General features: G+C 43.9%; 1 protein-coding gene across 1 annotated transcript in view; it reads left to right on the plus strand.

Annotated features, from left to right (window-relative positions):
* FLT3 (fms related receptor tyrosine kinase 3) overlaps nt 1-14,217 on the plus strand; it is a 519,185-nt gene that overhangs the window by 433,910 nt on the left and 71,058 nt on the right. The window contains exons 17-19 of the mRNA XM_069202208.1: nt 742-895; nt 3,132-3,262; nt 13,326-13,450. Coding sequence (XP_069058309.1) covers nt 742-895; nt 3,132-3,262; nt 13,326-13,450 — 410 coding nt within the window. The remainder of the gene's footprint in view (nt 1-741; nt 896-3,131; nt 3,263-13,325; nt 13,451-14,217) is intronic.

Raw genomic sequence — 14,217 nt, forward strand, 5'->3', positions numbered from 1 at the left:
GTCCTCCAAAGTTAGAATCAGGCCCTGTGTCTTTAGATTTTTCAAAATTTGACTGTTAGAATCTGAAGAGGTTCAAGCACCTCTCCTATCCCTTTCTTAAACTCCACTGGCTTGCCATACATAAAAATGTTACTTTAAAAAATGTTAGTATTGTATATAGAATCTTTTTGATATATATATCCAGATTCTACTGACAAGTTTTCGAAGTGTGTCCCTGCTTATCCACTTAACTTGAGCTCCTAAGTGCTCTTTCAAAAAAGCAAGTACAAATATAATTAATGGTCAGGACTTTTGAGGTTCTCCGACATTATCCTGGAATTTCTTTCCTCAAGATAGCCACTCTGTCAAAAATCTCCTTCATTTCAAAAGGGAACTTAAAACATGGTTTCTGCTGAATAGTTATGATTCCGTGTCCGACCATAAGACCATGCTTCTTTTGTGTAGTGTCACATAGACGTGTTTGTGCTTTAGTATAGCCATATAATAATAAAGATTGGAGGTTCAGGGCAAAGCTGGAGTAATGGATTAATGGAGTTTATGCCATGCCTGTTTGCAATAAGCAGTATTTTCCCAAGTCAGGCTTTGAGCACCGCAATGGGTAATGACTGGTGGTAGTCAGGTGTACCGTGTATTTTCTACATTTATGTGAACAGTGACCAACAACTTTATGCTTGTTGTTATAGTCATATTTTTCCTGTAAAGTTCTGCGTATGTAATGCACAGTAACAATGACTATTTCAGGACCTGTTTACCTGATTTTTGAATACTGCTGCAATGGTGACCTCCTGAACTACCTGAAAAACAACAGAGAAACCTTTCACAGGACTTGGACTGAGATCTTTCAGCGACACAATTTCAGCTTTTATCACAATTGTGATGAAAATTCAAACACCCGGTAAGCGTTTATGCTCTGATCCACATGTATGACTCTGTGAAGCTACCTACCAAAAAATACAGTTTTTTGATTAAGAGAGAGGCAGGGGGTGAGAGCTAGACGTTTAGTGCCCTCCTCCACATCGACCTACATTCACATCGGCATCATTTTGCCATCGATGTAACCATTATAAACATTGCAGTGACCTCTGCTTCCTGATGTTGCTCAATTTGCGGGACTAGGGGATAGATTGGTAAATCATTCAGATCAAGGTCTTGTTTCTCCATATTCCAAATGTTCTTCAACAATCTCCAAGCAGTGATCTGTGCAAAAAAGATCTCGGATCTTCATAGGAAAGCCCCATCTGCAGCAGCAGTGTATGAAGATTGCTTAGAAAGGACGCTGTGACGCAAGACAAAAGATACATACCGAATAACTTAGGATGGACAATACAGTCTCTAAGACTGAGAGTTTCGGGACTGCTGGGGGAATTTTTTTCGCCATCCTAATGGTGCTGTGTAAGGCCTTCTTCGCATGCGAAGCCTCACACCAGACGGCACTGGCACTCTGTGGAGACCCATAGACGTTCCTTTTCTGACCTGGACTCCTCGCAGGCGGTTTGGAATATTAGACTGCCACTCCTACTGAGCCATTGGCAGTAGGCCTTACCTCTTGTATTTACATGCCTCCTGACACTCTCGCCTTGAGGGCTGGGTGTCCACACGCATCCAAAGAGTAGGACTCAACATTGCTCTGGGCAATAGCTCTGTGAGATTGAAAGAGCAGGTACTAAGGCCCGTATTTATACTTTTTGACGCTAAACTGCGCTAATGCAGTTTAGCGTCAAAAAATTTTGCGCCGGCTAATGCCATTCTGAAGCGCCATGCGGGCGCCGTATTTATTGAATGGCGTTAGCTGGCGCAAGCAGACCGGCGCTGCCTGGTGTGCGTGGAAAAAAACCACGTACACCAGGCAGCGCCGGCATTGGGAAAAATGGCGCTAGGGCGTCTTAAAAATGGTGCAAGTCAGGTTGACGCAAAAAATCGCCTCCACCCGATTTGCGCCATTTTTAACGACGCCCAGACGCCATTTACATGACTCCTGTCTTAGTAAAGACAGGAGTCATGCCCCCTTGCCCAATGGCCATGCCCAGGGGACTTATGTCCCCTGGGCATGGTCATTGGGCATTGAGGCATGTAGGGGGGCACAAATCAGGCCCCCCTATGCCAAAAAAAAATATTTAAAAAAAAAAAATGTATACTTACCTGAACTTACCTGAATGTCCCTGGGGTGGGTCCCTCCAGCCTTGGGTGTCCTCCTGGGGTGGGCAAGGGTGGTAGGGGGGGTCCCTGGGGGCATGGGAGGGCAGCTGTGGGCTCATTTTGAGCCCACAGGTCCCTTAACGCCTGCCCTGACCCAGGCGCTAAAATCCGGCGCAAATGCAGGGTTTTTTGGCCCGCCCACTCCCGGGCGTGATTTTTGCCCGGGAGTATAAATACGACGCATTTGCGTCGCAGTCATTTTTTTGGACGGGAACGCCTACCTTGCATCTCATTAACGCAAGGAAGGCGTTCACGCAAAAAAATGACGCTCTTTACTCCTACTTTGGCGCTAGACGTGTCTAACGCCAAAGTATAAATATGGCGTTAATTTTGCGCCGAATTTGCGTCGAAAAAAACGACGCTAATTCGGCGCAAACGGAGTATAAATATGCCCCTAAGTGTAGGTATAGTCCCCCTACTTCAAAGGAGTTCCCAAGACCGTAAGCAAGCAGGGGAAATATAAGGACTCGTTGTAGTGGCACCCTTTTCACATATTTTCCCTCAATACTGTGTAGACTCAGGAAAGTCAGCGAGTTTGAAAGGAGGAAACACAGGGCAGTCAGGAAAAAGACTGGGAATAGGCAGGAGAAGGTGAAGGGAGAGCATTGGAGCACCTGTCTCTCTTCTGCTTGCATTGGTCTGTACAGAGCAAGACCTGTGGTAAGGTGGAAGAGGAAATGACTGCAGCAGCAGACGTCCCTCCACCTTTTCTCCAGCTCGTGAGACCAAGAGGAAGTGAGAAAGCGTTTATGTTGTACAAATCGACAACTCAAACTTGCAGAGCATTAGACTGCAGCAACCAAAACCCTTTTTGTTTGTAAATACATCATAAGTAAGCCATATATTCCTTCCTACTCATTGCTTTCAGTAATACTTGCTTAATTTTATATTTCACTTTTTTCTCTGGACCTGATGGGACCTTCAACGAATGCTAGAAGAGGAAAGTCGCTAAACAGTGGCTCATACATGGCAATGAACAGAACAGGTGAACATGCTGATGAACGAATCAAACATGACTTGGATTTCATTTCAGAGGTGGATGGAAGTATGTATTATTCCGAAGAAGGTAAGCTACTTCAGGGATGGAAAGAAAATCCAATTATTTTATACATTTCAGTGTGAATGAATATTGGTAATTGTTTTCAAGCTAATGAGAGGTACTGTCCTAAACAACAAGCAGATAATGAATTCGTGGGCTGCTATAATGGGTTAAACCTTTTAAAAAGCATGTTCTTATTCAAGTTCAATGCGCGCTGAAAATATAGGTAACATTTTTTTCAAGTACTTTGAAAAATACAAATTTGCTTATAGTCTGGGATTTAAAAAAAATACATGTAACCTGATGCACAGAAACACCACTTTGTCAAGGAGTAAAATAGTCATTTTTTGTATCAAGTATTTCTACGCCGCTAAGCACTGCGACTGGGTGTTTGTAAAACACAGAACATGCGACAAAGCTCTATAGTTCTGTTTCATACGGGGAGACCCAGGTACACTCCGTTGCAATAGTATGGCCGAATTTAGAGCAACCTGAAGAATCAGTATCAGCAGAGCAATAGCGGTGTATGATCAGTTGAGGGCTGACAGAGGAGGCAAATTGAAAGTAAGAAAGGCCCATTAAAAACATATTTTCAATTAAATCCATTCAAAAATACCTTTTAGGTCATACTTATTATTTATCCTTTCTTGTTGAAATTATTATTATTTCAGTGTTTACCGTGTAGACCAGCGAAGGGCACAGTTACTCATTAAGTATTGTGTTTTTGTAAGTGAGTTCCTAGAGTCAACAAGGAACAGATTATCAAATAATTGTCTGTATAGAGAATAATCAAAGGATACATTGAAATTTTTATATTTGATGTATAACTAATAAAGAAAATACATTAGGATAGAATTAGACGCACATATATGTATGAATTGCCAAACCTTCTAGGCAGTGCTGCATATGTTTACTAGTTATTTGAACATAATACTTGAAAGGAAGCAATAGATTTCTTGTGCAGTCACCATTGACAATGCAGTGATTTTCATTATCCTTATAACTCCTTCTACAGATGACTGGATCATGCACGCACCTCTAAATATGGCAAAATTAAGTATTCATGTCTAGGTCAGAATAATCACTTTGATCTGATATGTGTGGAGAGCATTTAATGAGTGGTATCAATATAAATGGTGTATACACTACTACATTTTCATATTAATTATTCTTCATATGTGTTTTTCCTTGTTCTTTCCCAGTTTTGCTAGATGTAAGGTGAATTAAAGCGTTGGTGTTATATTATGGGTACTAATCTGCTAATTATTTTGCTGTTCTTCTCACTTATTTGCTGCTTTCTTATGCTAGTCTTTCGTTTATGGTAAATTGAATAAAACGTAATTTAGTAGGCACCACTCCAGGTATCTGTGGTGCAACTGAACTCACTTGTATTACAGGTAAGGTGTTTCTCGTTGTGGACCATTAACCCCAGCTAGAACATGTGCACCCCTCCCATGGTGTGCATTTACCTTGTAAAGATTGTCAGTGTGCATGTTGAGGGTTGGTTAATAATTATTCATAATGTTAGAAATGGGGTATTTGGTTGACAGTCAGGTTACCCCCTGTTCAAGAAAGGACCCTCTCTCTAGTCAGGGTACAAGAGAATCATCCTCAGCTAACCCCTGCTTACCCCATTGGTAGCTTGGCAGAGCAGTAGGCTTAACGTCAGAGTGCTAGGTGTAAAGTATTTGTACCAACACACACAGTAACTTAATGAAAACACTACAAAATGACCCAACACCAGTTTAGAAAAAAAGGAAATATTTATCTAAACAAGACCAAAACGACAAAAATCCACAATACACAAGTCAAGTTATCAATTAAAAAGCAAAAAGAGTCTTTAGGTAGTTTAAAATACACACTAACACTGTTAGCGTGAAAATGTACCTTGGGTATGTCAAAAATAACCCCACACAGACAAGTGTGTGTCAAAAAAGGGCATGCGATGCGTCGGTTCCACTCACGAGCAGGACCTTGTGTAATTTCTCCTTTCTTCAGGTCAGGCGTGTCATTCCTTCTCTCCGCAGGAGAGCGATGCGTCGATCCAGTCAGCACTGTCGGGTCTGGGCAGGCCTTGCGATGTTTTTACATGCCCATCGGTGTTTCAGGTGGAAATCCAGCCGCACGATGATCCGAAAACCACGCAGCGTGGGTTGTGATCTTCCCGCCTACGTCAGCGATGCTGCACGTCATTTCTCCAGCTCTGTAAGTCGACTCTTCGTTCGCGTTTCCAGCGAGCGTCGATTTTCAGTTGTGGACCCGGCGGTGCATTGTTTCATCAGCTGCAGATCTGAGTTGCGTCGATCTTTTCCCCGCACGGCACCCTGTGCGTGGATTTCCTCCTCTTAGGCTGCCAGCTTCTCCTTTCAGGGTCCCAGGAACTGGATGGGCACCACAGGGCAGAGTAGGAGTCTCTCCAGAGACTCCAGGTGCTGACAGAGAGAGGTCTTTGCTGTCCCTGAGACTTCAAACAACCGGAGGCGAGCTCTAAATCAAGCCATTGGAGATCATCACAAGATGGAAGGCACACAAAGTTCAGTCTTTGCCCTCTTACTCTGGCAGAAGCAGCAAATGCAGGATAGCTCCACAAAGCACAGTCACAGGCAGGGCAGGTCTTCTTCCTCAGCTCTTCAGCTCTTCACCACGCAGAGGTTCCTCTTGTTTCCAGAAGTGTTCTAAAGTATGTGGTTTTGGGTGCCCTTCTCATACGCATTTTATCCTTTGAAGTAGGCCTACTTCAAAGTAAAGTCTCTTTTGAATGTGAAATTCTGCCTTGGCCAGGCCAGGCCTCAGACACTCACCAGTGGGTTGGAGACTGCATTGTGTGAGGACAGGCACAGCCCTTTGTGTAAGTGACCACTCCTCCCCACCCTCCTTGCACAGATGGCTCATCAGGAAATGCAGATTACACCCCAGCTCCCTTTGTGTCACTGTCTAGTGTGAAGTGCAACCAGCCCAACTGTCAAACTGACCCAGACAGGGAATCCACAAACAGGCAGAGTCACAGAAATGGTATAGTGCCTTCCTGAAGGTCAGCAGATCAGTGTTTCTTTCAATGCTGAGGGTTAAGGAGTTCCATAGTCTAGCAGTACAAAACTTCTGTCTCCCCACCCAGACCTTTTAAATCTAGGAGTCACTGGGTTATCTGCTGATGCAGATCAAAGAGGCCAGCTGGAATGTAGCACAAGCATTTTTGTTGAAGATAATGAGGGCCTATTTTATGCAGAGACTTGAAGGCGATGCATAGAGCCTTAAAGTCAATGCACCTTCTAATAGGAGGCCAATGCAGCTGAGCTAATGATTGAGACACAGATTTGTTTTGGGGAAGACCCAGCAATAGCTGGGCCGCCACATTCTGTCGAGTCTGTATCTTATTAAGAAATCTTTTCTTGATGTTCATAAAAAAGGAGTTACATTAATCTAGTTTTTATACGATGAGAGCAGACACCACATTTCTGAAAATCTGATGGAATGAAGGAGAGAACATTCCTGAGCAGTTTCAGGGTAAAGAAAGAGGCAGAAGTAATGTGATTGATCTGGCCTTTGAAAGACAGTTTGCTGTCGAAGAGGACTCCAAGGTTTTTTACCTTAATGACTAGGATAGGGAGGGCATCAAGCTCCTAAGACCATCAGCCTGGAGACCAAAAGGAAGAATTCCTTCTGAATAGTAGGACCTCAGTTTTGGATGAGTTTAACTTTAAGTAGTTTTCTCTCATCCATCTCACTATGTGTAGAATAGTCATGGAATCTAGAAGCAGTAACCTCTGGGTTGCTGGCTACCAATAACACAATCTGGGTTGTTGTCTGCATTGAACACCAGCTGAAAGCCAAAAGATTTAATCAATGTCACCAGTGGAGTTACGTAAAGATTAAATAAAGTGGAGCTTAGAGCTGAGCCCTGTGGGACACCGCATGACAGAGAGAAAAGGGGTGACCTAACCTCACCAAATGCCACTGTCTGCTCCCAGGAGGGAGAATGCTTTGCCCCTGATACCTAATGAAGCAAGGTGGTCAAGAAGCAGAGTATGATTGGACATGTTAAAGGCCGTTGAGTGGCCCAGTAAAATCAGGACTGCATTACCTCCTGTATCAAGGATCTGCCTGATTTCCTCAGAGTGTGACCACCACCTGTTGCCATGATTTATTGGCTGGCACTCTCCCTTCTGGACTCTGGGAGATTTTGTAGAGAGGTCCCCAGTTTCCAACAACAACTGCCAGTTCCCAACCTTATCTGGCATCCAATTCTGCCTGCAGCACACAGCGGCTTACTGGCTGGACAAGGAATCTGTAGGGGGTACCCCTCAGGAGCCTTTTGATGCTTTTTACACCAGGCTACTTTTGTCTTCCTTGAGGGGAATGTCTTTAGAGACACCCCCTCTATTTACCAGCTGTCCTAGCATCAGCCTCAAGGGATCCTAGGGCTGCAGTTATAACAGCCAGAGCCTGAGCTTGTGCGAAGGCCCTACATGTCTTCCTGGAAGTAGCCATGCCATCAGTTCCTTTTATCTGAGGCTGTATAACGCCTTCACCCTCCCTTAAAACCCACCTCCATATCCTCCTCTGACACCAAGATGGACGACCTACTAAAGGAGATCGCGACCATCAGTACCGCCCTCTCCATGATGGATGTGAAGATGACAGACCTTACGTCAGATGTTAAATCCATGCAACAAGAGATGTTCTCCATACATTTGTGTTTGGACAATGTGGATCAAATACAGGATGCAGTGGAATCCCAATACACTCCCCTGCTGTACTAGTTGCATGCCATCAAATTCCTGCACCATGAAGTGACAGATCTGAAGGATAGAGCACATAGAGACAACATCCTGGTCTACTGGATTCCAGAAGATCAGAACAGGCTGACATGCTGGGCTTCTTAATTACACTGATCTCGTAGCTCCTCCTGTAAACTGTCAGGTCACATATTGCCTTCCAGTCTAACTCCCCATGATCAGTCATATCTTGTTCACTACGTCACCAACAAATTAGGGTGTTCCTCTTAGTGGCCAGAAAGCTACATGAACCTCTACAGACTGATGGGAACTGAATCACTCTCGACTGACTTTTCTGCAGCTACCAACTCCAAGTGCAAGAGATTTCTGGCCTCCGCAATCATCTGAAGCACAAAGATATCAAATACCGCCTAATTAAACCTGCAAGGATGGTGATGATGGTGGACAGAAAGACGGAGGAGTTTACTGACCGAGGAGATCTCGAGCTGTTTCTGTTTCTCAACACTTAAGGAGACTCTATGATGCACATTAGCGTTAGTGAAGCACCTGCACTGTCACATCTTGAGAATCCCCTCGGAAGCCCCCACAATATCAGCCCAGTCACTTGCATGTAGAGGGCACATTAAGGATAGAGACGGATCAAGCTTGTCTGCAATAAGTGGTGGAGGCATTACACAAGGAGAGAGACAAATCGAGCTCTCCCCTGTAGCAGGGAGCGAGTGATGGCAGAAGCAGAAGAGAGGCTTGAACACATCCTTTGCATTGCAACCCATGGTGGCTTACTGTACGATGCTTGCTGTCTCCTTCACATTGTTCTTTCTTCACATTGCATTGAGTTTCTGCCAATTTATCTTCTTGTTACGTGGTCCTCTCTTTGGGGACTGTTTGATGTACTCACTTAACTAGTGTGCCCCACTTAGCCTCACAACACACACATTTGCAAAGAAACTCATATCTTGTAGTCTGCCTGGACTGACGGGCCCCACGACTAAGAAGTGGGTGGCTTACACTGTCCTGGTCCTAACCTGTGAACCTGCACCTAGACCCTACTTGGATGGCTACTCCTCATTAACTTGCCAAGCTGAGTCACGATGGGTCTCCGCCTACCTGTAGAGGTACATGGCAATGGGCGGCTGCAAGCCCCATTCTGTATCAATTATTCCTGCTCTTGTTCTTCTGGGCGTGGATGGGGTGGCGCCCTGTCAGTGGTGCAGGATCAAGCCCAGGCCAAAACTTAGAGGAAATTTACCCTTGGGGTCATCCCCCCTCCCCCACTAAGTGCCCATTCCCCTGTGGGTCCCCTGTCCCCTCTACCCTGACTCTTCCCTAGACATGTCCTGGGTTTACTGTGTATTATCACATGTTGACCACACCACTGACTCTGATCTCCATGAACACTATTGACATGCCCCTCTACAGTAAATGCAAGAGGATCCTGCACTATCTCCATATGAAACTTACTGATATAGCCCTGTTGCAAGAGATCCCTCTATCACCAGTGGAATCTCCTAAGCTTAAATGGGAATGGGTGGGTACAGTCATCAGCAGTAGCAGATTGATCAAAGACCAAAGCTAGACCTCTTCCAAAAGTTGCTCAAAAAAATGTGATGTGACAATTCTCATAGGGAAATGTCCCCTGTGTAAAACTATTAATACCTAGACGGATGAGAGGGTATTGGCCAAGCTACAGATCCTGGGTAAAATGTTGATAGTGGGCTCCATATATGCACCCACTACAGACAAAACTCGCTATGTGACTTGACTGCCCTTAGCAATTCTCCTGTGCCATTGGATGTGGATTGGAACTTAGCACCTGAACTTATTCTAGATAGGACTCAGTATGAGGATGCGCATAATCGAAATGACAGGGCCCTGCTCCATGACATTGCAGACATTTATGCATTAGTGGTGCTCACTCCACCCTAGAGGCAAAGATACACTTTCTTCTTCTCCCTCCATGAGACCCAATTTTGCATAGACTACTACTTGCTCCATGGGGAAACTACTACCATGCATCACCTTTTGTGGAATCCTAGAAGTGGGTCTTGCTGTTCCATAACATAGGGTAAATGTTACCATCCCCTGCCAGTGGCGGATGAAAGTGTTTACCTACAGGATGTTCAAGGGCAAAGACCAGCTGTGCACTCACATTTGATCCTACTTTGCAGTCACTGTGGGATTGGTAGACTCACACAGGGTGTTATGGGTGGCCAGTAGGGCAACTTTATGTGGAAACATGATGTCAGCAACTTCTTCACCGGGCTTACCAGAAACAACTAGAGCGCACCAAAATATTTCTTAATTTGTACTTTTCACAGGCAGCTGAGAGGGCATTAGTTAAGCTGCGATGACAGTGGTATGATAAAGGGAAAAGGTAGGTAGACTTTTGCCCACTCAAATAAACCAGAGGGAATCCCAACTGGCCATTCCAGTGATCTGCGGCTCGATGGAGAACTTATTAATGCATTCCACTGATACTGTGATTCAGTTTTCTTCATACTACACCTCCCTGTAGATGGTAGACCCAGAGGCTAAAACCACACACGTGAGTGCCTTTCTGGCTCCTGTACATCTCCTAGTGTTATCAGAAAGGGTGCAAACTGTTTTATCAGGGAATTTAACAGAGGACGAGTTGGCTGATGTTATATGAGCCCTCCCAACACCGCAACGTGGTTCATGTGCAATGCAACTCTTAAGGCAGATTTATGAAGAAACACAAGACCACCCAAAGATGGCCTTGTGTGAAATCATAAATCTGGAGTAACACAACACAGCACAAATTGCTGCTTTGCATTACTCTGCCCTGGGAAGGCGATCCATTAGCGTTGTGTGGGTTTTCCCATGGATTTTGATGCATTTCCAGATTTACCAGGACTGTTAAAAGTGGGAATGTACAAATTACTACACCTTCCTGTGGGAGGCGTAAGGATGAGAAATATCTTCATTGCTCCTTGCTACTTCCTCTTTCAATGTGTGCTGCATTCTTCAGCACACAGAGAAAGAGGAATACGCCTCAGGGGATTGCTTTTGTGCAGGAAGGTGCCTCTTCCTGCACGAAAAAATCCTCCTTACAAGGAAGCACCCTTGCACCATGGCGCAAGGGTGCCTGCATTAGTGTTAGGCTGTCAATACTGTGCCAGTGCAGGGAGAAAGGTAAGAATGCACTGCATTCTTTTAAATACAGTGCATTCCTGCCCATTACCTGATACGCAGCGCAGCAAGGTGATTTGCTGGGCTGTGTGACTTGGCCATGAATACGGCTGTACATTTTTACACTGTGGTCCTTCCAGCAACTCAACTAGATTAGCTTAGTAACTAATATTGGACAAGGCCTACTTGCTGACGGAGTGGACATATCTACTGGCAAGTGAGTATAAGGACTCCAGACTGACATTTCCCTACCTGAAAGTACTCCATGACTAGTATTGTTCAGCATGGAAAGTCAAATGGTCCAACTTACTAACCCATGGAATTGCAGTGTGGATCTTTGCAACCAATCTCCTACTCTGATCTTGGCTGATGTTCTACAGTTACTGGGTGGCAGGCTGGTCTCACCTTTATTTTCTCACCTTCACTTTCTTTGCCCCTTCCTTGCCACCCACATCCCACAGTTATCCCCCTCACACGATCACTTGGACATACAGAACTTGACGATCCATGAGCACAGACAGACAGCAACCTTCCTTGCTGTGGCCAAATTATGCATTCTCAGACACTGGAGACAGCCCACCACACCCACAGATAATGAGTTGTGGATGGAACTTCACACAGTGGCTCACCTTGGGAATACGACATATAAATTGAACATAAAAATTGGATGCCTTTGCGCAGTGTTGGGACCTTTCTTGACCATCCTAAGGCTTTGCATTTCCCACCTTCTCTCTCTGGAACCGGAGGGATGGCCTCCTTTCATCACTTTTGCTGTTCTTGGCGATCTTACTCGGGCCCTGGAGATGCAACCCAACTTTGGGGCATATTTAAGAAAAGTGGCAATGCACACAGTGCAACGCCACTTTTCTTGCGTCCTTTACCACCCGCTTCCACCACCACGTGTGCGCTGTATTTAAAATATAGCCCATCATGGAACAGGGTACGGGGCAATAGTGTAATTTATTACAACGCTACTGATGTACTCTGCAGGAGCCAAAATATTGGTACTACTCCTGCAGAGTACATAGGGGCCCATTGTAAACAATGGTGTGCCCCCTTTTGACGCCTGCTCTGAGCAGGCATTAAAATCCCAGAAAAAATGACGCAATGAAATCTGTTAGATTTCCTCACGCCATTTTTTCAGCCCACCCTAACAAGGGAATGCTCACTTTGCATACATTATGCCTGGCGCAGGCATAATGTAGCGCAAGGAGTTAAGAAGTGGCGCAATGCATGCATTGCAGAAGTTTGTAAATGTGGCGCTGGGATTTTGGCCTTCTAGCAAAACATTAGTATAAAAAATATGACGCTAATATGTCGGTAGATGGTGCTAGAGGCTCTTAAATATGCCCCCTTATCTCTTATCTCCTGTTAAGACCCTACCTCATCTGGAATCCTCCATCATTCTTCCCCCCATTCCTTCTCCCCTTGTCCACCCCCTCGTGGAACCAATCTGTCCCCATTCTTCATTGTCCCGGAGGACTTCTTGTCATGTCTACGGTTAGAACTTATGATGGTTAGTGTACTATTAATGATTATGAAGTACTTTATTAGTGGTTTCTGTAACGCATGATTGTTTGTTCTGGGTATCTGCCAGGTTTATTACTTATCACTTATGTTTTACTCTGAAAGTGCATGCTTGCATGATTTTGTGAAAATCAATAAACAATTGTTGCAACAAAAAAAAATGCACTAGCATAAAAAATGTTGACACTAGTGCAGCAAAGTGCATGAAGGCCCATTGATTTCAATAGGTGCGTCATATAAATGCCTTCTTTGAGCAGGTGTTAAAAATGACGCCAAAAATGGCACAAGGAAATCTTGTAGATTTCATTGCGTCACTTTTGCGGGCCTTCGAATGCCGGAACGCCCCCTCTTGCATACATTATGCCTGGTGCAGGCATAATGTGATGCAAGGGATCACAAAGTGGAGAAATGCATGCACTGTGCCACTTTGTAAATATGGCGAAGCGATTTTTGCTTTGTTGGGCCACGTTAACATAAAAAAATGATGCTAATGTGGTGCAAGGAGGTGCTATGGCCTTGTAAATCTGGCCCTTAGTTTTTCTGCTAATTATCAATTGTTTGCAAATTTAAATGTCTCATACAGTATGTGGACTACTTGAAAATGAATTATGACCAGCGCCTTTTGTAGCTATGTAAACAGCTGTGCAGTTTAAAAAAAGTATGACTCTCTTCCACAGAAAGTGTGACCTATGAAAACAGAAGGCCATATGAAGAGGAAGAAATAAATATCCTCACTTATGAGGATCTACTCTGTTTTTCTTACCAAGTTGCTAAAGGAATGGAATTTCTTGAATCAAAACAGGTTTGTTTTTAGTTGGGTCCTCATATTTCGGTCTAAATAAATTATATTTGCATCTATTTACGTTCTTGCACTTTTTACCTGGCTTATCTACTTCCTTACATGCGTCTACCCATCTGTCCTGTCTCATCAACTGACATTTTTTGCACTGTATCAGTCAGTTTGACTTCCTATTTTGTACGTCACCTTTTCTGTTTTTGTCTCTTAATTCTATTTTCTATCTAGGTATGTTTTTTTGTCCAAGCATCTGTCTGTTGATTATTCTCTTCAGTCTTTTCGTAATCTGTGCATTCACCTATTCCACCCTCACTTGGATATATGCCTGAAGTTATCTGTCAATGATACAGCTTGCAGTATCGAATTAAATGAAACCTTCGTGCTTGCGTTTTTAAGAAAAATAGATTAGGCATGATGTAGATTTCAATAATCTTCGGAAATTATTTATTTGGAAAGCACCTCAACTGGTGAGGGTGTTTAAATAACATGATCGCATTTATCTTTAGATAGTGAAATATTCAGTACTTTCTATGGGCACCAAAATAAACTTACAATATTATCTTAGCTACAACTGTGACCGCAACCCTAAAAAATATTAAACTAAATTACATTCAAAATAAAATGGAATTCACACAGTCCGAATCATCCATAACGTCCATTGAAGACTAGACCAAGAAGAATCTTCTCTCTCTGTTTCGCAGGACCAATAAGGTACTGAAATTTAAAAAGATAATATTCAGGTAACTAGCTCAAGCCATAATTCCCTGCAAATA

Source organism: Pleurodeles waltl, chromosome 8, assembly GCF_031143425.1.
Source record: "Pleurodeles waltl isolate 20211129_DDA chromosome 8, aPleWal1.hap1.20221129, whole genome shotgun sequence".
In the NCBI taxonomy this organism is placed as follows: Eukaryota; Metazoa; Chordata; class Amphibia; order Caudata; family Salamandridae; genus Pleurodeles; species Pleurodeles waltl.